We start from the raw sequence: 26870 nt of genomic DNA on the forward strand, positions 1-26870 counted from the left end.
ATAAAGATTGTTGTTAAAGTGTAATCAGGGTGCAATAGCTTATTGTCTTGTGCTGAGCAGGTTAGTAAAACTTCACTGTAACTTGGAAATGAATAAAAATGCTATGAAACAAGGATAACTGGATAAAGACATAAACAAAAACAAACATCAAACACATAAACAAACAGAAGTAAACAGAATACAAATTGATCTGACCTCAGAAGATTCAGTTTGGCGTGTGGACTCTCCACTGCAGAGGACAGACGCTTTACTGCTGAAGCCTTCAGGCTGTTGGTACTCAGGTCCAGCTCTCTCAGACTACAGGAGTGGGAGCTGACCATTGACAACAAATTTTCGCAGCCTTCCTCTGAGACGTTACAGCTGCTCAGTCTGAGAGAGAAAGGGAAAAAAAACAAAACAAAAACAAACAATATATGTGATCAAATTAAATTTGTTTATATGTTGAACCTTTTTTAAATTTTTTTTAAATTTTAAACCTATGAGACTATGAGTGCTACCACTCCAGTGCACATGATTGGTACCTTGCTCAGGGGTACCACGGGGTAGCTATTTGCTGGATTCGACCCCTGACCTTATGATCATGGGGCGACCACTCTACCTACTGAGCTAATAATTCTGTGTACACTATCATATAATACTAACTAAAACAATTATTTTTAGAAAATTTTACTAATTCAATAATCATTATGCTCATTAGTTGTGTATTGTGAGGAACACTGGATTTGAAACACTAGCTGTATAAAACTCTTCCTGTTAAAGGTGCGTATAAAAGAGATGAGCTGAAATGCAGACTTCATGGAGAATGTTTGCTGTCAGGATATATCAAAGACAAAGCAGAGATCCATCCAGTCTCTTCCACTAAGGCCCCACAGAGGGACAGACAACCACTCTCACTCACACCTGCATGAAGTTTAGATCACCAGGTAAGCTAACTGCATGTCTGTGGACAGTGGGAGGAAACTGTAGAGGAACCAGAGTGAATCCACTGTAATTCTGTGGGAAACCTGGTTATGGAAGCCTTACAGTTACATATGGTTACTGACAAGAAACACGACCTTAGAGGCAATTTCAGTAATGAAGACCGAAGTTCTCCCTTCATACGGGATGAAAAAATGACAGCACAGCAGAGATTTATATTTAAAAAGAGAGAGTGTGCACTGAAAGTGAGAAACAAACTTGAACTTGAATTACGAACATCAGAAAAAGATGTAGGTGAAGTCTGGCAGGTGAAGTTTGTGCATTAGAATAAAACAACCAAACTCCTGGAGTTGGAGACAAGTGAACAAGCTGATGATAATAAACCTGTAAGAGGGGCTGAAGCATCAAAGCTCATGTTCTTATTGGCTGGGTCTGGATTGTCCTTTGATAAGAGTTACAGAACAAAGTGTGTTTTAGAAATGCTGGAGTGAAACATTAAAACTACCATATATTTACTGAGTGACTGATGATCATTTAATTCACTATTTAAAAAAAAATGTTACATTGCTCTTTGAACTCAGCATTTCTGATTTATTTCCCATTATTTTAACAATGAAGCGATGACAACATGTTTACTTACAGAGCTTTGTTGGAGGCTTTGACCACTGGCAGCATTCTCAGAAGAGCCTCCTCTGAAGTAGAGTATTTCTTGAAGTCAAACTCATCCAGATCTTCTTCTGATGACAGTAAGATGAAGGTCAGAGCTGAGCACTGAGCAGGAGACAGTTTACCTGTGGAGAGACTTCCTGAAGTCCTGTGCTGTTGGATCTCCTCCACTAGAGAACGATCATTCAGTTCATTCAGACAGTGGATCAGATTGATGCTTTTCTCTGCAGACAGATTCTCACTGAGCTTCTTCTTGATGTGCTGGACTGTTTCCTGATTGGTCTGTGAGCTACTTCCTGTCTGTGTCAGCAGACCTCGTAAGAGAGTCTGAGTGGTCTGCAGTGAAAGACCCAGGAGGAAGCGGAGGAACAAGTCCAGGTGTCCATTTGGACTCTGTAAGGCCTTGTTCACAGCTCTCTGGTAGAAGTGTGTCTCTGCAGATTGAACTTCTTTCTGTAATTCTTTTTTTCCAAACAATTTAGACCACTTGGAGGTTGTTTGTTGTTCTTCCAGCAGATTGAGTCCAGAGTTGATGAAGGTCAGATGGACATGAAGAGCAGCCAGAAACTCTTGAACACTCAGATGGATGAAGCAGAACACCTTGTTCTGGTACAGTCCACTTTCCTCTTTAAAGATCTGTGTGAACACTCCTGAGTACACTGAGGCTGCTCTGATATCGATGCCACACTCTGTCAGGTCTGATTCATAGAAGATCAGGTTTCCTTTCTGCAGCTGATCAAAAGCCAGTTTTCCCAGAGACTCCATCATCTTCCTGCTCTCTGGACTCCAGTGTGGATCTGTCTCAGCTCCTCCATCATACTTGATCTTCTTCACTTTGGCCTGAACCACCAGGAAGTGGATGTACATCTCAGTCAGGGTCTTGGGCAGCTGTCCTCCCTCTCTGGTTTCCAGCACATCCTCCAGAACTGTAGCAGTGATCCAGCAGAAGACTGGGATGTGGCACATGATGTGGAGGCTTCGTGATGTCTTGATGTGGGAGATGATGCTGCTGGCCTGCTCCTCATCTCTGAATCTCTTCCTGAAGTACTCCTCCTTCTGTGGGTCAGTGAACCCTCTGACCTCTGTCACCATGCCAACACAGACAGGAGGGATCTGATTGGCTGCTGCAGGTCGTGTGGTTATCCAGAGGCGAGCAGAGGGAAGCAGTTTCCCCCTAATGAGGTTTATCAGCAGCACATCCACTGAAGTGGACTTTCTAGGGTCAGTTAGGATTGTAGTTTTGTGGAAGTCCAGAGGAAGTCGACACTCATCCAGACCATCAAAGATGAACACAACCTGGAAGTCTTCAAAGCTGCAGATTCCTGCTTCTTTGGTTTCAGTAAAGAAGTGATGAACAAGTCCCACCAAGCTGAACTTTTCCTCTTTCAGCAGATTCAGCTCTCTGAAAGTGAATGGAAACATGAACTGGATGTCCTGGTTGGCTTTGTCTTCAGCCCAGTCCAGGCTGTATTTCTGTGTTAAGACTGTTTTCCCAATGCCAGCCACTCCCTTTGTCAGCACTGTTCTGATTGGTTCGTCTCTTCCAGGTGAGGCTTTAAAGATGTCTTCTTGTCTGATTGTTGTTTCTGGTCTGTGTGGTTTCCTGGATGCTGTTTCAATCTGTCTGACCTCATGTTCATCATTGACCTCTGCAGTCCCTCCCTCTGTGATGTAGAGCTCTGTGTAGATCTGATTCAGAAGGGTTGGGTTTCCTGCTTTAGCGATACCCTCAAACACACACTGGAACTTCTTCTTCAGAGAAGATTTAAGGTTACGATGACAAATTGCAGCTGGAAGTTCTGAATAATAATAATAAAAATACAACTTCAACAATCACATTTTACAAAATGCTGATGACAATTTCTGACCCACTGAGAAATGACAGAACACACTGGTGTCACAAGTCTCTCATTTATCCATCAGGTTAAATCTTTAGATAAATCCTCTTACGTCTCTGCAGACGGTCAGCCAGCTCCTCCTGCTTCATTCTCCTCAGGAAGTCCACTGTGATCTTCACAAATGCCTCTCTGCTGTTTCTCCTCTGCTCATCATCCTCCCTCTGAAACTCCAAGCACTGGGGCTTATTTGGATTCAGAGCCTTCTGGATGTTCTTCAGCTCGTTCTTCACAAAAGTGATGATGTTGTCCTCCAGCAGCTGGAATAGAATACTTTATGAATGACCCACCACTCTGAACTTCAGTCTACACAACATCAAGAAGGTCCTGAGGAAATGTGAACGCTGGTTTGAGGGCGGAGTCAGTTACTCACTCCCTAAGGACCCCAAAGCGCTTGATGACCCACCACTCTGACTTCAGCCATTCACACACACTGGCAATGGCAAGCTACATTGTAGCCACAGCTGCTCTGGAGGCAGCCTGGGATCGAACCACCGACCTTCTGTTTAGTGGTTGACTTGCTCTGCCACCTGAGCTACAGCCACCCCATTATGCACCCTGCAGTATTTTGCAGCCGTGGATTTGAGTCGCCTCATTCTTCTGACGCACACAACAAAACTATTGACTACACTACACACTAACTACACAACTACATTACACTACATACTACATACTACATACTACATACATAACTACACCAGTTTTTTGCAGCTGTTTACCTAAAAATGCAGCCAAGGTGTTTTTTAAACAAACATTTTAAACTATTTACAGAACAATCAGCTGTTCTGCATCAAATCTGATGCCACACAAATTATTTGTGCCACTCCAAAAATAATTTCTGTCCACTATGAGATGAAGGAGAACAACAGCCTGATACCTGCAGGCCTGACAACAGCAGATGTATCACTGCTGTAACACCTGTAACACTCAGCAGTCGCCTCATTGTTCTGACACACAACAACACTATTGACTACACTACACACTAACTACACACTGACTACACACTAACTACACAAGATTTGCGCTAAACGTCGCAAATCTCTCACATCTCAAACACGCCATCACTCCTAAAACTTCCCCCTTCCTAAACAACTAAATGCCATGTTGCCATATCATGTTTTGATTGGTCGACATGGTACATTTTTCCACCAATAGGAAATTGGTTTCATCTTTGCTCTCAGGCTTTTGAGCGTTTTCCTTATAAAATGCAGTTTTTACTGTTTCTTCCCGCAGTAAATATAAACAACGACAGTATTCAGGAAGACAAACAAACATTGCAGATATTTTATCATAACTCTGGTTTTACGTGGCCGATCAACACAATTTAAAAACTGGTATAAAGTCCACACTTTTCCCGTCAGTTGTTCCGTCTGTCCTGCTCACATCTCCAATGGTTGTACACGTTGTCATTAACGTGGCTTCACTCCACATCAGCCGCTTTGCTAAAACACCGGTGTCGGCACATAAGGACGCTGTCATAGCCTGTCAGCCACGTTGATTAGCTGCGTATATACGAATGTGAATCATATGATTGGCTGGACTATGGGATAAGGTGCCATCGTTGTAATCCCATCCGGGAGCAGCCAGTCACTGACTAACACTGCAAAACAGAATTGTTAACGTATTTACTTTAATTTCAATTCAGGTGGATTTTGTTTGTGTGCAATGCAGATTTTCTGTGCGCAGAGACGTGCCAGCAGTGCACAATTGCACACGCGTCCAGCTTAGAGGGAACATTGCCTGTGATCACATTTGCACCGTCTGATTTCAAAGTTTGTTTCTTTTGGACATTTAGTCCACAGAGTCCTTGGTGTTCTGAAAGGGACCTATAAATAAATGTATTATTAATAAAAGTAGTTGTTGTACATGTACAGACCATAAATATGGAGTCCAGCTGTGTTTGATGCTGCTGCGCACACTGACCACTGGGAACCTCTGAGCTCTGCTGCACTCTGTGGAGGAACCATGGACACACACACACACACAGACAGACAGACACACACACACACACACACACACACACAGGTGAGGCCACTTTGATTATTGAAATGTGAATTTAGCCTCTAAAAGCTGTGTTCAGTCACTTTTGCTGCTTCCCTTGTTGCATCTGTATTTGTAGTTTCTCTGTCAGAGATCAAAATGATCAATAATACAAATGATCCTCCAGAGTCCTTCCACTGTTATCCTGATCACTGACACTTCTTTGTTGTGTTTTAAACTCTCTAAAAACACAAAGATCATAATTCCCTGAATGACTTCAGTGTTTTTCTAACTGAACTTTGTTTCAAAGGCAGTTTCTCAGTAAATGTACTTGTGTGTACTTGTGAAACGTCATCATTCACAGATCAAGTACGTTTCAACTCAAAGAACGTATAAAGCCAAGTGTGTAAGTTCATCTCTGAATGTTTGTGATTCCTACGTTAAGTTTAACAACGATATATGAAGCTGGGACGTCTGTGCGCTGCTGAGTCTGTTTGTTTGTTCATTCCAACCATCAAACTGTTCACCTGCAGCACAGTTTGTTTGTTTTTCAAAGTAAAACTGTGAAACACTTTTTTCATACTTGTTTTTTTCATACAACAGCTCACACTGACATCATCCTGATAAAAGATGAGTGCCAGAAAACCGTGTTTGCATTTATTTGCACTGCTTTCCATGTGTGAATGAGGCGAGTATCAAACTGCTCAGAGGAGAAAAGCTCCATATAAGAACCATTACTCCCAGTATTATTCCAAACTGGTCCAGCCTATAAAGATGAACTCTGTGTGAACAGCTGACCTGTGTCATGTGACCAAGAACACAAACATGATCTACTGTCAGATCAGGACACGTCACAGTTACTGTGTTACTGTTTAACAGCACACTGCAACATTCACACGTTCATCTAACAAACTGGATCATTAACAGCTGCATTTTCACACGTTTCACTTTGATTCACTACAGATTCAGCAGACAGAAAGAAGCTGATGAGGAAACAACAGTTCAGTTCATTTCTGTCCTGGTTGATGAAGATGGCAGCACTGCTGAGGAGCAGGAAGTGGGGATCAGACTGAGTGAAGAGTTTCAGGACAGAGAGTTTGAGAGCATCTCCTCTTCCTAAAAATAATCTCTGAGTATCTGCTGTGTTTGTGGAAACACTCCAACACACAGCGCTGCACATATGAACATGTGTGTGAAACAGAGCTGACATTAAACATGATGGAGGATTTATTCACAAACACACAACAACATTTACACACACATTACCTCTCTGCAGGACAACACACGCCTGATTTAAAGTCAATATCAGCATCTTTAGACCGTTCACTCTGTAAGGACACAGAGCTGGGTGGAGGTCCAGGTTTGAGTCTCTGATGGATCCTGAAAAAGTTATAAAGGCTTGTTTTAAAAGACAGTTTAAATGGGACTGAGGGAATGACATGTTTGTACTGCAGTTTTTATCCAACAACATCGAGCAGTTAAATCAAAGAGTTCATGTTACTAACAGCTCACCTCTCTGCAGCAGACACAGGCTGGACTTTAAAATTGGGACGATCTTCATACCGGTCACTCTGTAAGGACACAGAGCTGGGTGGAGGTCCAGGCTGGTTCCTGTGAAAAACCATCATGGACATGTTAACAAGCAGCATCACATGGCACAAACACTTTGTGTTCCTGTCATCTGCAATCAACAGGAAGTTAATTAATAAAAGCAGGATGGAGACGTGACTGTGATGGTCCAAATGTGTCTTAAACCAGATGAAATGACAGTTAAAGCTGAGCCTGTGTGTCCTTTGAGACACTGCTCTCTTACAGAGATGCATTTTAGAAACCAGGAAACATCGAATCATTTAAATCAGAGAGTTCATGTTACTAACAGCTCACCTCTCTGCAGCAGACACAGAGCTGGCTGGAGGTCCAGGCTGGTTCCTGTGAATAATGATGGAGCAGTGATGTGAGTGCTGAGCTGTGACATGGAGAAGAGTCATGGACAGTTAGAGATGGTCATCTCACCTCTGAGCTTTGGTCTGGCTCTCATGTTCCCCACACAGAGTGCTTTTAGAGGGAGGGACTCCCTCCTGTTTGCTCTCACTGCTACCCATGCTGCTGAATTCAGCTCACACACACTTTCTACCTTCACCTGCAGAGGAAACACAAATCATTCATGTGCACATCAACTGAAATCCTCCTTTCCATCATGTGTGCTGTCCAAATATCAGCTGCTTCTTTCCTGCTTCATCTCAGTGTCAGCTGAATGCAATCAGACAGCAGTGTGAGGCAGAGGAAGCTGCCATCAGCTGCTCTACTATCAGTCCACTAGATGGAGCCTGAAGCACACACGATGCATTCACTGACACACACTGATTCACTGTGACTGGAAGCTTCAGTTAGTGATGGTGAGATGAAGCCTCATGATGAACTGAAGCTTTCCACCCAATTGGTCGACTCATGGTTCGAAGCATTGAGATGATTCATTTGCTCTACTGCGCCATCAAATGGACAATTCAAGTGAAGCGGGCTCTGTGATTATAATGACGTGTAAACCTCTAAACTGAATAAATAAATTGTTTTCTTGGTTATTTATCCCGAATATTGTCTCAGTATGTCTGATACAAAAGAGAAAGTGGAAACTATCAGGACAGAGTTTTGGTATGATTGTGTAACTGTTAGCCTCAGACAGTCAGTCAATAGTATAATTCAGATCATAGATTAGTACATTTGCATATTTTTATAACTATAAAAAGAAAGCTGACACTTTCGAGACTTTATCTAATGTGTAAGCATCACAGCAGGTGCCTTAGATTAGAATCAGGTTACAAATGATCTTCTTATGGCCTCTGACAGTGGACTCATCTCTGTGCTTGTCCTTCTTGACCTTAGTGCAGCATTCGATACGGTTGACCATAATATCCTATTAGAGCGATTAGAACATGCTGTAGGTATTACAGGTATTGCACTGCAGTGGTTTGTATCATATCTATCTAATAGACTCCAATTTGTGCATGTAAATGGAGAGTCCTCTTCACACACTGAGGTTAATTATGGAGTTCCACAGGGTTCAGTGCTAGGACCAATTCTGTTTACATTATACATGTTTCCCCTAGGCAGCATCATTAGAAGACATAGCATACATTTTCACTGCTATGCAGATGACACCCAGATCTATCTGTCCATGAAGCCAGATAACACACACCAATTAGTTAAACTGCAGGAATGTCTTAAAGACATAAAGACTTGGATGGCCGCTAACTTTTTGCTTCTTAACTCAGATAAAACTGAGGTCATTGTACTCGGCGCTGAAAAGCTTAGAAATATGGTATCTAACCAGATTCTTACTCTGGATGGCATTACCTTGGCCTCCAGTAACACTGTGAGGAACCTTGGAGTCATTTTTGACCAGGATATGTCCTTCAACGCACATATTAAACAAATATGTAAGACTGCGTTCTTCCATTTGCGCAACATCTCTAAAATTAGAAATATCCTGTCTCAGAGTGACGCTGAAAAACTAGTTCATGCATTTATTACTTCCAGGCTGGACTACTGCAATTCATTATTATCAGGATGTCCAAAAAACTCACTGAAAAGCCTTCAGTTAATCCAAAATGCTGCAGCAAGAGTACTGACAGGGACTAGAAAGAGAGAGCATATTTCTCCTGTTTTGGCTTCCCTTCATTGGCTTCCTGTTAAATCCAGAATTGAATTCAAAATCCTGCTCCTCACATACAAGGTCTTAAATAATCAGGCCCCATCTTATCTTAATGACCTTGTAGTACCATATCACCCTATTAGAGCACTTCGCTCCCGCTCTGCAGGCCTACTTGTTGTTCCTCGAGTATTTAAAAGTAGAATGGGAGGGAGAGCCTTCAGTTTTCAGGCCCCTCTTCTGTGGAACCAGCTTCCAGTTTGGATTCGGGAGACAGACACTATCTCTACTTTTAAGATTAGGCTTAAATCTTTCCTTTTTGCTAAAGCATATAGTTAGGGCTGGACCAGGTGACCCTGAATCCTCCCTTAGTTATGCTGCAATAGATGTAGGCTGCCGGGGGATTCCCATGATGCATTGAGTTTTTCCTTTCCAGTCACCCTTCTCGCTCACTATGTGTTAACAGACCTCTCTGTATTGAATCATATCTGTTATTAACCTCTGTCTCTCTTCCACAGCATGTCTTTATCCTGTCTTCCTTCTCTCACCCCAACCGGTCGCAGCAGATGGCCGCCCCTCCCTGAGCCTGGTTCTGCTGGAGGTTTCTTCCTTTTAAAAGGGAGTTTTTCCTTCCCACTGTCGCCAAAGTGCTTGCTCATAGGGGGTCATATGATTGTTGGGTTTTTCTCTGTATCTATGAAGCGCCTTGAGGCGACTTTTGTTGTGATTTGGCGCTATATAAATAAAATTGAATTGAATTGAATTGAATCAGTGAGCTGTCGGCTTTCAGCCCCGACCGTGTCCGTGCTGTCTGGTGAGAAAGGCGATTGATTCTGATGCGTCAGCACTTTGTGTTTACGTCTTTGTGCAGAATCGGTGTACCTGCTCTCATTTACTGTTTTAGCTGTTTGGTGGTGGTTGAAATGTAGTAATATTTATATTAAAAATCGATTCAGGATTTTAATGAATCGATATCACGTTATCCAAGCTAGAATCGATTTTAATCGATAATCAAAACCCGCTAGTACCTGTGTAATCATGCTTATGTACATCTGGATAATGACACAAACTAGTATTTGGCGCTTCACTTTTTAATAAACTAAAAGACAGAAATCAGATTATAGGATCTGTAGTGTTGTTTATTTATATTATGGTGTTTATCATTTGTGATATTTATTACTGTGTGCACACTTTATTAGGAGAGATAAAATAAAATAAAAATCTCTTCCTTCCTGGTTCCATCGAAGAAGAAATGCTCAAGTAACTATGTAACACGTACGTAATCCAATTCCACAACAGTGTGATGGGAAATCAGCTGTGTTTTTCTGCCCATTTTATTTCGAATCTGGCGCGAACCGGTGAACCAGTCCCTGAATCAGTCACGTGGTACGGACTGCCCGCGAGGCCTCGAACGTCACTGCATACGTAATCAAAGCAAGCCTCGATACGCTTTTCACAGAAACGCCCCGAGATTACCAGACACACGATTTGACGCTTCGACACACAGCACATCACTAGCTTCAGTCAGTCCAACACGTGTGGACAACATTTTAAACATTTCAGCAGATCTATGATTCAAAGAGGATCAGCAGAGTTAAAGCTTCACACTAATTATTCCTGCTGAGTTTGCAGAGAACTGCACACACACTGATTTACTGCTAATGAGAAGCTTCTTCCATCCAGTAATTCATCATCCATCAGCTCTGCTGCTGCTCTCAGTCCTGGATTCTGATCACAAACTAAAAGCAGCTTTTTAACTCGTGTCTGTAAGAACTCTTAGCGCTAGCTTAGTGTTAGCTTAGTGTTAGCTTAGTGTTAGCATGCTGTGTGGCTAGCTTAGCGTCAGAGCTCTGCAGGTGTGTCGTGTGTAAATATTAATCACAGTGACAGTAAAGGAGGTATAGGGCTGTGACGTCATCACGTACGCTGCGTCCTCTGTGGGCTCTGAGTGAACTCACAAAGTACAAACTACAAGTACACAAACACGAACGTAGCTCAGAGTGGCGGACACACTCGGCCTCGTTGGTCCAGCTGTGAGTCCGTTACCGTGAACTATGGAGCGGCAGATTTGTGCTGGAACTAAGCTGCACACAGCTGATGTTAGCCAGGAAAACATTACACACTGACTTTAATGGAGAGACTGGAAATACAAACACACACAGTTTGTTGTGTGAAGAAATCAAACATGAGCTGAACAAACAGTAAAGTTCCTAAAGACAAACTGTTAAAGGAGGAAACAAAGCAAACTTACAGTTTCTTCACACACCAACAACAAGCTCCACTCCACACCTGGACACTAAACACGGACACACAGGTGAGCTGCTTCCTGGAAGGAGGCGGGGCTCCACCTGAAACTCAGCTAGACTTGTAGTCAAGACCGCCTAATCCGAGACCAAGACAAGACCAAGACCAGAGGGTATCGAGACCAAGACCAAGACCAGAGGGTATCGAGACCAAGACCAAGACCAAGACCAAGTTGAGACGAGACCGAGACCAAGACCAAGACAAAAAAAGTCTTTAAACTGCAGCCAGATGCTGCTTCGTTTACGGGTCTCGGGCATATTTATGTGTTTTTGCTTTCGCACAGCCCTCCTCACCGCTGTCTACTGTCTCACTCACTCACTGAGAGGACAGACGCATGCTCCACTTGACTGTTGCGTCTCTCACCCTCTCTGTTTTTCACTTAATTATATTATCCTATATCCTCGCATGTGATTGGCCACAATATGGAGGGATTGGAGCGTAGCTGAGCCACTGTGTGAGAGCTGAGCAGCCAAAGGAAATTAAGTGAGGGTAGAAATGACTGAAAGATTATTAGGCTCTGTTTTGAGCTTTGTTCAAAAAAGAATGACTTCATATATATATACATATATATACACATACATATACATATATATACACATACATATACACATATATACACATACATATACACATATATACACATACATATATATACACATATACACATACATATATATACACATATATATACACATATATATATATACATACACATATATATACACATATATATATATACATACACATATATATACACATATATATATATACATACACATATATATACACATATATATATATACATACACATATATATACACATATATATATATACATACACATATATATACACATATATATATATATATATATATATATATATATATATATATATATACACATACACACACAGGACACCTTAAACGAGTTTTTTAATTAAGCAGCAAGGCAGAACAAAGTCGGGCCTGTATCAAGACACAGGGACTAAACCCCAATTCAACCAGACCCAGAACTGATCCAGAATTAAAACAGGACTACAACAGTAACCAAGACAGAACCAGAATTAGAACTAGATGATAGCAGCACTAAAAATCATCTTAGACCTGCACTACACTTATTTTTTAATTCTACCAAAGTACACTATTTAGATTCTGAAAAGTTTATATAATTATTTAGCCTTGTTGAGCAAACAAGCCTGCATAACTTAATAAATATAGACTTTTAAAAGTAACAAACGCTATCTAAAAAGATACAATAGGTACGAGATACATGTTCTGATAGGTTTTTGGCAAACAACCATTTGACTAACATGTGTGTTTCACCTGCTCTTGTTCCATCTCTGTTCTGTCGTCATTTTCGTCGTCTCTCTCCCTCTCTGTTCCTCTCTCTCCCTCTTTGTGCTGACAATCAAGCCAAACACAAATATACAGTGGAAACCAGATATTTACATACTCTTCAGATAAAAACACAAACACTTTTTAATTGTAACATCAAATCGGACTAAATGTTTCTTTTTTTAGATTGATAAATATAAAAAGCATATTTGTTAAATTTAAGAGTAAAGAGAGAAACTGTCTGTATTTCTTAAGTGTAAATGGCACCAAATTGTATTCAAAATTGAGCCACACTTATGGAGCTCCACAATTCTTTTCCAGGTGTTTTGGTTGACATCTCTTGATTTTTCAAAGAAACTTTCCCATTTCAAAGAAACAGGCTCTGTGTTTTGCCTTATATGCATCCACAGGTGTGCCACCAATTTATCCACATGGACTCTACTAACCAATCAGAAGCTTCTTAAGCTAAGAATGGAATCATCTGGAGTTTTCTTAATTAATCTTAATTAACAATAAACTTAGTGTATATGTACTCCTACATTTGATGAAAGTGATTAAAATAGACAGCTCTCTCTTTTTATTCTGACATTTAACTAATTCAAAAGACATTACAACATTTATTTATCTAAAACAAAAGTTTACTCTAAATTGATGTTTAACAGTAAAAAAAAAAAAGGTTTTATGTTTTCTCCCTAAAGTGTATGTAAATATCTGGTTTCAACTGTGAATATACTGCTGTGTATTGAAATTCCTCTTGTTTTGCATAGATATACTGAACAACATACAAAGCATAATATATAAAATAACATCTACCTGAGTTTTTTCTTTGAAAGAAGCTCCTTATGTCCATTGTTGTGTTCATCAGTACACAACTGAAACCGATTTAGAGAGTTTGTTTAGCAGTGGAGGGTAACAACTGAAAATATGAGATGTAAGCTAAGACTCTCTAAAAAAATCAGCATTGTCGTTCGGCTTTTTATTTATCCATTTGTTGATTCACTCGGAGAGTAAGTAACGCAACCAAGTGATCAGTTTGATATCAATCTTTTGTGATACACCGTCATATTTACATTATTAGTTCAGTACGAATGATTTCCGTTGGTACCTGGTCAAACTTAAGCTCTCCCCTGCAGCAAACTCGCAGGCAGCAGCTTCTCCCCCCCTCGCTCACATGGGTGCTGTGCTCAGTCGCCTAGTGCCAAAGCTCGGATCATACCAAAATCAGGGGGAATTTACGACGGTGCGCTCTGTGCTTCGTGTGTTGTTTTTGTTTTATACAGTTGTCAGTCAGGCATCTAACAAACAAATTACACTCCAAAAAACCCCATGCTTCTGAAAAAATGACCCGGGCTTAAGCCCAGTAAGACACCCCCCGCTCCGCTAATGGTTGACTCCAAATCTCCCGAACACTATGTCGATTTCAGAGCGCAAGACCGAGACAGCGAGACCAAGACCGAGACCAAGACAAAAGTCCGTCGAGACCAATACGAGACCAAGACCACGTAAAAGTGGTCTCGAGACCGGTCTTGGTCTCGAGACCGGTCTCGAGACCAAGACCGGTCTCGAGACATCCAACTCTAAACTCAGCACAGGTGGGAGGGGCTCAGCTCTGTGTGTGCTGATGTGTTAACTTTAAAAATATGCCGTCTGACTGCTCAGACTGAGTCAGAGTAAAGTTCACATGCTGACGTGTGGAGACATGAAACCTTGTTGTAGCTGCAGGTGTGAACACACTGATCCCAGATCAGCTCTGCTGTATTTGTAACATGAACATTTCTGCTGCAAAGCTTCAAATGTTCAGCATGTTTCTCTGTTTCCAGTCTATAGATCCAGTCACACTTTCTACCTTCACCTGTGCAGGAAAGACTGAGAGCAGAGCTGAAACCAACCGTCCAATCAGTGAGCAGCATCAACACCTGAGCTTCATTCAGACTCTGTTATTGAAGATGTTGTTGGTACAAAGTTCATCTGCTGCTCACATGAATCCATGAAAGATTTATTTCACTGAATGTTTGTTCAAAGCTCATTTCAACCTGTTGAAGTCATGAATGAAAGTGCAGACTGAGAGTGGATCACATGATGTTTAAGGTGTGTCATGTGACATGTTCAGTATTGTCACACATGTCTAGATTGTCCCTGATATCATAACTGCTCAAACACTGATGATTATATTTGAAGAATTATTACTGATGGCAGCAAAGTTTGAATGGAGCTCACTGTCTGTGCTGATTTGTCGCCCTCTGGAGGTCAGAGCACAAACTGCATGATGTCACTGTAACCACCACAGTGACAGGAAGTGTTTTTATGACTGAAACACTGAAATGATGCTAACGGCTGTCGTTAGGCTCACTGACAGCAGTGCTGATGTGTTCATGTCAAACACTGGCTCAGGTCAGACTCCTTCATCCTTCTCTAACGTGATGCCGCCCTCAGACCCACAGGAGCTCTGACCTTTGATCTCCTGACCCTAACCATTTTAGTCTTGTTGCATCTTTAAATGCAAATCCATCCAAACTGTCGCCGAGCAAAAGAAGCTGGAAGTTGTTCTATGAATGATGTTCATCCCAGAGTTTCTGTTTCCAGCTCAGACGTGTTAAACGCTGCTGCTGTGCTACGTTTGTCATTTCCTGCTTTCACTTCCATCCGTCAAAGCGCTGAACTCATCTGATCACTTTAATGCAGTAAAACAGGAGCTGTAAGTCTGACATTTATTTACTGTCATTACAAACACACACAGCTGGATTAGCATCCAGACAAAGGGCTGAAAAGATGAAAATCAGCATTTGATTATTATTATTATTATTATTATTATTATTGTTTTATTATTATTGGGATGCACCGATACCGGTATCTGGTATCGGCCTCGATACCACATTTTCTAAAGTACTCGTACTCGTTAAAAGTCCCCCAATACCAAGGACCGATACCACGGTCTGAGACCTGTCTATGTTTGAGCGGCATGTAAGGGGTTAATCACAGGCGCCGAGTGCCCGCCCCCAGGCCCCGAGTGCCCGCCCCCAGGCCCCGGCTGCAGCTCAGAGCTGAGAGAAGGGCAGGCGAGACAAGTCAGCCGTGTGGAAATATTTCAAAGTGAATGAAGACGCAAAAACCAAGGCGGACTGCAAATTGTGCTCAGCGAAATTGTCCAGAGGAGGCTCTAAAGGTAGCGCATTTAACACAAGTATCCCAACACGACAACGAGTACAAAGAGTTTATCCACGCTTATTTACCCACGCTTATTTACCCACGCTTATTTACCCACGCTTGTTTACCCACGCTTATTAGCACAGAGGAGCATAGCTGATGCTACAGCAGTGGGACGGAAAATAGTTGGGCATTTTAAACACTCAGCCTTAGCCTACTCCCGCCTCGAGGACATTCAGGGACAGCTCAACCAGCCAATAAAGAGACTGCAGCAGGACGTACAGACGCGCTGGAACAGCACGTATTACATGCTCCAGTCCCTCATTGAGCAAAAGCGAGTGCTGGGCGTGTCCGAGCACGAACTCCCTGACTATCTCACCGCTCACCAATGGGCTCTTATGGAGACGACTGTTGCCATCCTCGCCCCCTTTGAGGAACGAACTAAAAAAGTGAGCAGCTACGACGCACTAGCCTCTGATGTCATCCCAGCTGTGACTGTGCTAGTGAGACTTCTAAACAGAGAAACAGACGAGGACCACGGCATCAAGACAATGAAAGCAACCTTACTGGCAGCTGTCAAGAAGCGCTTCAGTGACGTCGAGACCAACCCACTGTACTTCATCTCCACCATACTCGACCCAAGGTAAAGTCTGTGTGCTGTAGGTATTCAATGAGTATAGCTACAGTACTAAATGTAAGATTATTTTACATCTGAAATATTATATATTTGTAACTAAAATACACAAATACAAATGTCTGCAATATATATATAATATGAAATACATTTCCCTTATTACTACCAGAAAGTCAAATGGCTGGCATTTGTCACAGTGGTTTAGGGGAAACTAAAATCAGTCCTATTTTTCCACATATTAATACATTTATTCAATTCAATTCAATTCAATTTTATTTATATAGCGCCAAATCACAACAAATGTCGCCTCAAGGCGCTTCATAGATACAGAGAAAAGCCCAACAATCATATGACCCCCTATGAGCAAGCACTTTGGCGACAGTGGGAAGGAAAAACTCCCTTTTAACAGGAAGAAACCTCCGGCAGAACCAGGCTCAGGGAGGGGCGGCCATCTGCTGCGACCGGTTGGGGTGAGAGAAGGAAGCCAGGATAAAAGACATGCTGTGGAAGAGAGACAGAGATTAATAACAGATACGATTCAATACAGAGAGGTCTGTTAATACATAGTGAGTGAGAAAGGTGACTGGAAAGGAAAAACTCAATGCATCATGGGAATCCCCCGGCAGCCTACATCTATTGCAGCATAACTAAGGGAGGATTCAGGGTCACCTGGTCCAGCCCTAACTATATGCTTTAGCAAAAAGGAAAGTTTTAAGCCTAATCTTAAAAGTAGAGATAGTGTCTGTCTCCCGAATCCAAACTGGAAGCTGGTTCCACAGAAGAGGGGCCTGAAAACTGAAGGCTCTCCCTCCCATTCTACTTTTAAATACTCTAGGAACAACAAGTAGGCCTGCAGAGCGAGAGCGAAGTGCTCTAATAGGGTGATATGGTACTACAAGGTCATTAAGATAAGATGTGGCCTGATTATTTAAGACCTTGTATGTGAGGAGCAGGATTTTGAATTCTGGATTTAACAGGAAGCCAAAACAGGAGAAATATGCTCTCTCTTTCTAGTCCTTGTCAGGACTCTTGCTGCAGCATTTTGGATTAGCTGAAGGCTTTTTAGGTAGTTTTTAGAACATCCTGATAATAATGAATTACAGTCGTCCAGCCTGGAAGTAATAAATGCATGAACTAGTTTTTCAGCGTCACTCTGAGACAGGATATTTCTAACTTTAGAGATGTTGCGCAAATGGAAGAACGCAGTCTTACATATTTGTTTAATATGTGCGTTGAAGGACATGTCCTGGTCAAAAATGACTCCAAGTTTCCTCACAGTGTTACTGGAGGCCAAGGTAATGCCATCCAGAGTAAGAATCTGGTTAGATTTATGAATTTTGTGCAGGTATAAAGATCGCTTCTTCTCCAACAACACTGCTCCAGAGGCCAAGATGATGTCCAGAGCTGAGGCAGAGGGGAGTCGGGCAGAAGCTGCAGAACCTCCTGCTAAACTGTTCCTCAAGGCCCAGGCCAGCACTAGCAGCAGTCTGGACACTGTATTTGACGAAGTCGCTAAGGAGCAGCTCCAGGCAGCACAGCTGCTGGTAGCAGGTGCTGCCATTGAGCTCGACACATACCTCGGAGAGGCCCCGAGCCCTCGTGAAGACAGTCCTCTGAAGTACCCACTTCAGAGGACTGTTTGCACACTGAGCATGTGCAAACACAGCTCTCAGCTTCCATCGCTCACAAGCTCCACCCTCCACTTAAAAGCCCAGAACAAAGCTTGTGACCAACACAGCGCAGACAGAGGTGATGTTCATGCTCTGTTTCTGGGTGGGAAACTCACCTGTGGGCGTGGCTGTTCCTCCCCTACAATCTCTGATGTCACAGCTGCTAAATTAGACTGAAGCCAGACTCAAACAGAAACAGCCTCAAAGACTCAGAGAGAGAGCGCTGCTCCATCTCTGGACCCAGATATATGTTCCACCACCACGCTGCAATGCATCCTGGGATAGGGTGGGCCCACCTGTCCTTCAAATCCAGGGAGAAGGGGGACACGTTTGTGGGAGCCTGGGAGTCTGGACGGCCTTCGTGGCCTCACTGTGAAGTTAAGATGAAGATGAACCATGTTGTGACTGAAGGACAAATGTGGAAAATTAAGCAGCAGCCATGTTTGGAGACTCACTGAAGTCCTCCCAGCCACCATGTGTCCATGTGAGGGCAGTGGGTCTCAGGAGGTTCATAAAAACAAATGTTGAATGACTTCTTGGCCTCTTGTTGGTAGGTCAGCTCTGCAACTACAGAGTTGCTTTTTGTGTCTGTGAACCTGAAGCTTGTCCTCTCTTCAAATCTTTGTCCTGCTACAGCGGACGAGCCCAACGGCAAAACAGCTTACCAAAGTTGTACTAAAACATTTTTAACAGATTTCTGCAGCCAAAATCGGTTCGAGGTCAGTAAGCACAACCAGAATTCATACATAAGGCACACTCTCGATTTTTGAGAAAATTAAAGGATTTTAAGCCTTATAGTGTGGAAAATACGTTATACAGAAGAAAAGAATATATCGTGATATATATCGTTACCGCACATGCTTCAAATGATATGGATTTGAGGCCATATCGCCCAGCCCTAAACAACAGGTTATTAAACACAGCTGTATGAACACTAACACATCAGTTTGATCTACAGATCAGATCATACATCAGGTTTACTTCATGTAAAATAAACGTCTCACTCTATGAGCTCCATCAGTCTGTGTAACTCCTCATTATCATTTCTGAGCAAAGTTTACCTGCACACTTCCTCATGTCTGACGGTGTCACAGTGTGTGTGTGTGTTATTAACCAGCTTATCATCAGCTCCTTCATGAATAACTCAGACTGACAGAGTAATGAACAGAGCACAGAGTGAAGCCTCTGCTCTGATCCATCAAGCAGGATTCACATAGTAACATGTTTTTCCTTTGAACACTTTATTGTGTTTCACTTGAAACAGATTAAAAAGTGTTCGATTGTGCACTTCACACAGTCCTGAGTCACAGAGGTTTAAATGTGTTTGATTCTGAGAGGCTTTACTCCTGCATTAACATCAAGTATATGTAGGATTTAAACCGCAGTGAAAACATCCTTAAATATTGATGGTGTGTGTGAGAGTCTGTATTTACTTCTGATTATCTCTGTTTGCAGTGACCCTGAACTGAGCTGGAGCAGCTTCATGTTGTTCTGACGTCACTCAGTAAAACCTGAATGTCGGCTTCTGAAGAACAAACTGGTTTCATCTGTTTCCAGTTAAAGGGACCATCATTGTTCCACCAGTGATGTTGGATCCAAAGTTTCATTCAGATCATTTTAAACTGTTTATCAAAGACAAATGTTTGAGTGCAGAGTTACTGACTGATAACCAGAGTGGATTCAGCCAATCATCAAATCATCTCATTTGTTTTATTTTATGTAAATACAAACGTCTCACTTCCTGATCTGCTCATAAAAGTTCCTAAAGACAAACTGTTAAAGGAGGAAACAAAGCAAACTTACAGCTTCTTCACACACCAACAACAAGCTCCACAGCTGCACACTAAACACAGACACACAGGTGATTCCTGGAAGGAGGCGGGGCTTCACCTGAAGCAGGACAGGTGGAGACTTGATAAGAATTTTCCCCTTACAGGGAGGAGGCTGATCTTCAGATGAGTTCCTGGTAAATGTGACGAAACAAAGTTAAAAGTGGACTCAGTCTTGTCTGATTTCACTCTGTTTTTCACTGAGCAGGTTGAAGTTTTATTAATGAAAATCAGCAGAGCTTGGTACTGATGGAAGAACCCCCCAAGAAAAAGTGCATGTTTCAATTCGCATCACCTCAATAAGACCACGTGAAAATTAAAACAAATCATCCTAGGTGAACTTAAACACCTTTGTTCCCCTTTTGTTAAGACAGAAACACACTCCACACAAAAATACTGCAAAAGGAAACTGTCGCCTTATAAACAGAGTGTATAAACTCAGAATGCACATTTCACTTAAAAATTAAGATGTGAACAAATCAACTTGTTAGATATTCTTCTCCTTCTGAAAAACAACCCAAAAAATAAATAAATAAGTCTTCTCATCAGATATTGATGCTTCTTTCCTGTGTGACAGAAAAGAGGAGACAGATGTTTGTTTGTTTTTAAAGTTAATTCCCAATAAAGCTGTTTTATTGCTAACTACATTGCTGTCTGTATTATTGCTGAAGTCCTAAATGGTCACCTTTAAAGTGTTTGTGCTAATAACATCATGTCAGACTTTAAGAATGCACAAGCATCTACTTAAAATCTATTGAATTTATCATCTGTGATGTTATTATGTACAATCCCAGTGTACTTTGTTCATCGCCCTTAAATAAACAGGCAGCCTTAAAGTATGAAATATTCATATACAAACACACATAAATGTGTGAACTGTCTGAGTGGCTGATTGTGTCCCACAGGCCTCAGTGTGAGCTTGAAGACATTTATAATGTTTAAGTAGTTTGATGTGTCGGTGCTGACCAGAAACACAGTTTGAATGAAACTTTGGTAGCACAGAAAAAGTGGCTATTCTTTGTGACCATATGGATCGGTCCCTCATATTACCGTTATTTCAAATACTCCAAAAAGCTGGGGTCCAGGGTGTAACTGGCTGTTTCTGACTACTTTTGATTTGTTCTCTATATTTCACCTTTAAAAACTGTTTATCTTGCCAATCTGTTATTTACTCATTTTGACAAACGGTAAATATGTAAATATTGTGCTTAAAACATGAGTAGAAAGTGATATTTTTGACTGTAAAAACCACAGGCATGTTTAACGAATCATTTTCATAACTTGAAATGCAAATAGAAATTGTACATTTTAAAAAAATATGCACAAGTTTTGCAAACAACAAAGTTATTTTGTAGGGCTGTGCGATATGACCAAAATGTCATATCCCGATATAAGACATCTATCGTCCCGATAACGATATAAATCACATAAATGTAACATTGTTTGTAAATTCTGTGAATCTCGGGCAGCTCGACTTGCGTGAAACAAAATCAGTGCTCAAAACCTCGTTTCATGGAGCTAAATAAACACAGGCTCTATATACAGAGAAACTCACTCTGCTCCATGCAGACAGACGAGCATGAGCAGCACTACGGTGCATTCACGGGACATGGGGAAACTCACTGCTCTACAAAAAGTAACATTTAAAATAAAATACCATAGCAATAAAATAACCAGAGATTACACTCTCCCTCTCTAAACAGCATGAGTCTCTTCATGCATCGTTGACCAACGTGGACGTGGTGGAGTAACAGTTTTGGAGAATGCAACAGCTGAGGTTTGAGAAAAGGAGCTAATAGCCGAGGTCAGCGGCTCTCCTAATTCCTCATAAGGAAACTTCTCAGGTGGATGTCTTTCTCTGTCAGAGCGCCTCGACCTTACTGGCTGTGGTGCAGTGAGATCTGAGTCAGTCTTGGTAGGAGTCAAGTCAGGTTCATCAATCACAACATGGTCTGAAGACCAAGCAGCTGAGTGAACATAGTCAACACGACTTGTGCCAAAGACTTCAGGTGTGTCAGGTTGGTGGGTTTGCCAATACCAGGTAAGGACATTTCTGGTATAACAGTGTCAGAGAAGTTCTGACGTGCACTGTTGGGGTTCCTGTTAGACTCTCTTGGTAAACCTCAGAGCCTGACGTCTACAAACCAACTGTCCTTTGACATTTTTAGATGTGGGGTCAAAAGCAGAGCTGATCGAGGATTTCAGTGATGGCTCCAAATATCTAACCTGCACTTTGACATAGCAGTTGCTCCGTCTGTCAGTAATTTAAAAACTTTTAATAACCTGCTGTTTCTCACTGACCGTCAGCTGTAGCTGAGCAGGATATCATTGCATTTGAATCCTCCTCGCTCTCTTTAACCCGAGTTCCTTCTGATTTGCTTCTTGGTTCTACAAAGAGAGTCTGCTGTCTGAGGGCCCCACCTCCTCCTCCACCTACTGCTGGGGACATTTACAAAACGTCAATCCAAGAAAAATGGTCTGTTTGTAATAGATCAGGGGCTGGCAACCTGCGGCTCTGGAGCTGCATGCGGCTCTTTAGTCCTTATACTGCGGCTCCGCGTGGTTTGGGAAAATAAATGAGAAGTATTTAGCTGAAGTGTATTTTATTTGTGTTTAGTTCTTTTTTTAACTTGTACTTCTAAATGGGAAGATTATTGTGATTTTGAAATATAAAAATAAAATTATATTATATTATTTTTTTCATCGCTCAAAATAAGCGTCACACTCGCGTAAGCCGGTGTACCCGCTGAAACGCCGTGCATTTATCGAGACTTTCGACCCCAGGTAGGCCAGTTATGGATCTTCGGATCCACATGATGTCAGCAGCTCCACCGTGAACTATGTTAAAACAAACACCGCTCATGCCTCACAGACGACAGCTTACAGTCCTGCGTAAAGATGAAAGCCCCGATCTGCAGACGCTGTGCGCAGAGGTTCGGGACCATAAGTCTTATTGTAAACATATCACGACAGACCGACGATGTTTGCATGAACACGCTTTTCAGCATCTCTTTATTGACCACTTTTCACACACGGTTGCTGTACACACACAGCCGGCTGTAGCTTTGCAGCTCACAGCCCGACAACACAATAGCATAGATAGCACAGACTTTAAGGTGGTGAGGCGGGATTGCGGGTGCCGCTCAGGTACGTCCGACTCCCCTGCAGCGGCGCTGCAGACCACGCCCCGCCACACACATTAACCAGGTAAAATACATATTTAGGCAGAATTTTGCAAATATCTATTTGTCCTTTTTTAGCAGCATAGTGCTTTTTTTTCCCAGTTATTTGTTAAAAGTCAGGTCAAGGCTCCAAAAGTCCAAAGGCGATATAAGGGTGGCGGCTCACAGCAGTTTTTGTTTGCTGGATCATTTTAGTTCAGCTGGGTGTCTTTCCTTTGGTTATATTTCTTTAAGAGTTCAAAATGTGTTAATTACATAAATGTAAGGAGAAAAACCTCAGGAAGTCCTGTGACAGTGAAACACAGTCCTGTGTTTCACTGTCTCTTCTTGCCATTTTCTCCAAAGGTGGCAAATGTCAAACTCCAACAGTCTCCTCAGTTCTCCTCAAACGTTCTTTTCACCTGCACAGTGAATTTGCAGCTTGTTGGGAACACAGTGCCATTCATCCAATCAGGCAGGATGATGGGTTTGCTCTTCTTCTCTGATGCTGTTTGTCCACACTGCTGCTGCTTGCTGGGACTCTTTGCTCAGGACTTTGCTGCTGTCTCTTTATCTGCCATGTTATTGCTCTTTGGAGCTGCATTCCTTGTCTTCAGGGAGGAGTGAGAGCTCGCTTGTGAGTTTGAGAGACACATGGAGCTGTAAATAAGTTGTAATAACTTGGCCTGAATGTTTCTAATGATGTTAAACTATAACTTTCTTCCGACCGCTGCATGTGGAAAATTGATTCAGGTCTGCTTGTCACCTGAAAGTGACAAACTAAAACATATTCATTATTATTATCACTGCTTAATCAACACACATCTCTCTCTCTCTCTGTTTTTGTGAACTCTCCTTTCTTAAAAGCAGAAAATGAGATTGTAGTTGTTCTTGGCTGATCAACACAAAACCTTTTTCCTATGATTATTTTTCATCTACAATGTAAATTTCGTCTCCTTTTTACTCTTTTTTTTTTAATAGCTGGTGACCTGCAGAATCACCGCTCTCACAATCAGAGGCAATTACTTTTACACAGCGCACAAAAACACTGTGATGTCAGACACATTCACACTCACTTTTTTCATCTGCGTAAATAAATCATTTGGCCAATGGCATGTGCCATCGTGATCCATAAGTATGATCACAAGTTTATTTAACTATTTTTTAACCCACCAAAACAAATAAACAAAAACATGATGCTATGAACACTCTACACACATGAGTCAAGATGCAGGAAAACTGCTCAGGAAACTCTGCACACTCCAGTTATCACAGTTATCATAGTTCTGTTTCCTTCTCTTTGAAGAGTTCTCAGCCAGCTCCTGATCTGATAATGTGTAGCTTGCTCATCAGCTCAGAAGAGACCAAAACATAACCTCACACAGTGGTTGCGTGCTTTGCCCCACAGTGGCAAAGACTTGCACTTTCATATTCAATTCAGCTTCTCCGTCATGTAGTTTTCAGCTGTGTCATACAGGGTTCAGCATATTAGTTGTTATTATAGGTTTGCTCTATATCTCAGCAAAGTCTCATCCAGGATGACAGTTTTTCAAACAGGTCAAGTGCCTCTATGCACTTAATTAGTTAAAATATTTACCTATTTTACTTCATATGTCATTGTACTGAATTTGAGCAACCCTAAGCTTAATGCAGATTACTTTCAACAATTATCTACCTCACATCATAACTGACTGAGGTGCCTCTTCATATTAATATTATTTCATCATTAACACCAGTTTACAGGTTGTTATCCTTGCTATTATCAGTATGAATACATTAAAGATAAGTTGTAATTTAGTTTTGCCGTTCGTTTATTTTTCATTATTCAGTCGGGTCTGTTTCCAACCCTTTTTGAACTACTTTAAACTACTTTGATCTCCATGTATAAACACTAATTTGTCCGGCGTCTGGACATTTTTCTCTAGCCACTGCTCGTCAGCAGTGAGTTTGGTGGGCTGATTACCCATTATCACACAACTGCAGAGCCGTCTCTGGCACGAGACGCAGGGGTGGTTGCTGACACGCCCTTCTACTTCATACTACTCATGAAGCGGTGCCAGTTTTATGGGATGAAACCCAACCTTTCCCCTTTGTCACCAGTACTTGAGCTCCTTACAGTAAATAAAAAGACAGTAAAAATGGAAGTAGTTCAGCAACTTAATGTGCTGTCAAAAATCACTTACTTCCGACACACAGAAAACAGACATTTATACACAGTCGCGCAGATCCTTACGGCGGATCACTCCTAAACCCTTACGGCGGGTGAGACCTTTAACGTGTTTTACTTTACAATCCTTTCGGCGGATTAGTCCTATGAGCTCTTACAGTGGGTTAACTTTATTACACGTATTTTTTTAAAAATCCGTACAGTGGATTAGACTGTCAAACCCTTTCGTTTTACGCGAGTGTGATTGAGTGGATTCTTTACCTTTCCAAGATCTCTCCGTCTATGTTTGAGGTCTTACACTGGATCCCAGCGTTGTGGACCGCTTAACCGGCCTGGACCCGAATTTTTTACGTCCCAGGACTTTCGCTCCTTCCTTGAGGAGGCTGTCGACAGTCTGCGGTACGCCCCCCCGACGGCGACAGGATACAGGTAGATCTCTGGTTTGGAGTCACAACAATCGAGTTGCTTTTTCCAACTCCGGCTCAGAGGACCAAGAAATGTAAGGAGAAAAACCTCAGGAAAGCAAAGAATCACGGGCCCAGAGTTAATTCATGTACATGGACGATTGCCTGACATGTTCCGTCGACTACAAAAACGTGTAGGCAAAGCGCGCCAGGCATCTGGTCAGACTTGATTATATACTGCTTACTCACGTAACACTCATGGGTGGAGTACAAGTTAGGAAAAAACAACTTCTTATCTGGTGCTTGCATACGAGGCTGCACAGGATGCAGCCTTGCCAGACAAAGATGGACAAGTTGATTAACGATCTTATAGTGGGTTAGAACAATACATGTGGGTGTTGTCTAAACTTGAGCAACTTCCTCATGTGATCACTTTGTTCCAGCTAAAGAATTTGCTGACACGCTATGTACAGGCATTACTGTGCAATTTAAATAAGCTAAACATAAAGGTAATAAGGTAAAATCTTTTCACAATAAATAACATGTAATTTTCTCTGTAGCACTTCATGGATTTCATAAGCAGCACACCTTAGTTGCTCTGTGGATTCGTTTAAAAAGCAGTTAAAAACTTTTCTGTTCAAACAAGCCTTTTGTTGATCTACGTATTTTATATTTTTTACATTATTTACATTTGATCTTTTACATTGTGTATAATGTCTATGATTGATTGTATTGTTTATTTTAATATTTGTGTACAGCGCTTTGTGACTGCCTGTCTGTGAAAAGCGCTTAATAAATAAACTTTACTTACTTTAGTTCACACATAGCATGAAGGTAAAAAAACAATATATACAGTGTTATCTTCATTTTAGATTTTAAAAAGTATTTGCGGGTCCCAGTGTTTTCTTTTGCGTGTAAACCGGGTCCAAGTGGCTCTTTGGGTGTTAAAGGTTGCAGACCCCTGTGCTATACAGATAATATAATATAAATAAATATAGTAAGGGAGTCCTCTTCTTTACAGTTGGTCATTACTCAAAAAAAGTTATTATTACACATATTACACAAAACACTTTAATTAAAAGTAATGGAGTACGTTACTTCATTACTCCTCATAACAT

At 41.6% G+C, this 26870-nt stretch overlaps 3 protein-coding genes across 3 annotated transcripts in view; 1 reads left to right on the forward strand and 2 right to left on the reverse strand.

Moving 5' to 3' along the window:
- Positions 1-26870, reverse strand: part of LOC102787331 (uncharacterized) — a 526954-nt gene that overhangs the window by 158168 nt on the left and 341916 nt on the right. The gene's annotated exons all lie outside the window — the stretch shown is intronic.
- LOC148105960 (protein NLRC3-like) lies at positions 102-25977 on the reverse strand. Its single transcript, XM_087838005.1, has 9 exons — positions 25610-25977; positions 7473-7599; positions 7344-7388; positions 6972-7070; positions 6726-6839; positions 5356-5431; positions 3535-3739; positions 1559-3383; positions 102-369 (listed from the first exon to the last, which is right to left on the reverse strand). The coding sequence occupies exons 2-9, from the start codon at positions 7559-7561 to the stop codon at positions 102-104; spliced, it is 2721 nt and encodes a 906-aa protein (XP_087694131.1). The 5' UTR covers positions 7562-7599; positions 25610-25977.
- Positions 16150-18368, forward strand: LOC148105961 (uncharacterized). Its single transcript, XM_087830863.1, has 2 exons — positions 16150-16530; positions 17867-18368. The coding sequence occupies exons 1-2, from the start codon at positions 16196-16198 to the stop codon at positions 18366-18368; spliced, it is 837 nt and encodes a 278-aa protein (XP_087686989.1). The 5' UTR covers positions 16150-16195.

The sequence above is a fragment of the Neolamprologus brichardi genome, chromosome 3, assembly GCF_056152115.1.
Source record: "Neolamprologus brichardi isolate AB-2024 chromosome 3, ASM5615211v1, whole genome shotgun sequence".
Classification (NCBI taxonomy): domain Eukaryota; kingdom Metazoa; phylum Chordata; class Actinopteri; order Cichliformes; family Cichlidae; genus Neolamprologus; species Neolamprologus brichardi.

What these genes read in the sequence shown, in the direction of transcription:
- LOC148105960 (XM_087838005.1), bottom strand. Translation starts at nt 7,561, where the DNA reads ATGGGTAGCAGTGAGAGCAAACAGGAGGGAGTCCCTCCCTCTAAAAGC. An exon ending in GTGTGTTGTCCTGCAGAGAG is followed by an intron (nt 5,432 to 6,725) that starts GTAATGTGTGTG and finishes GTTCCTCCACAG; the next exon opens with AGTGCAGCAGAGCTCAGAGG. An exon ending in AGCTGGACTCCATATTTATG is followed by an intron (nt 3,740 to 5,355) that starts GTCTGTACATGT and finishes ATTCTATTCCAG; the next exon opens with CTGCTGGAGGACAACATCAT.
- LOC148105961 (XM_087830863.1), top strand. Translation starts at nt 16,196, where the DNA reads ATGCTCCAGTCCCTCATTGAGCAAAAGCGAGTGCTGGGCGTGTCCGAG. An exon ending in TCCACCATACTCGACCCAAG is followed by an intron (nt 16,531 to 17,866) that starts GTAAAGTCTGTG and finishes AATTTTGTGCAG; the next exon opens with GTATAAAGATCGCTTCTTCT.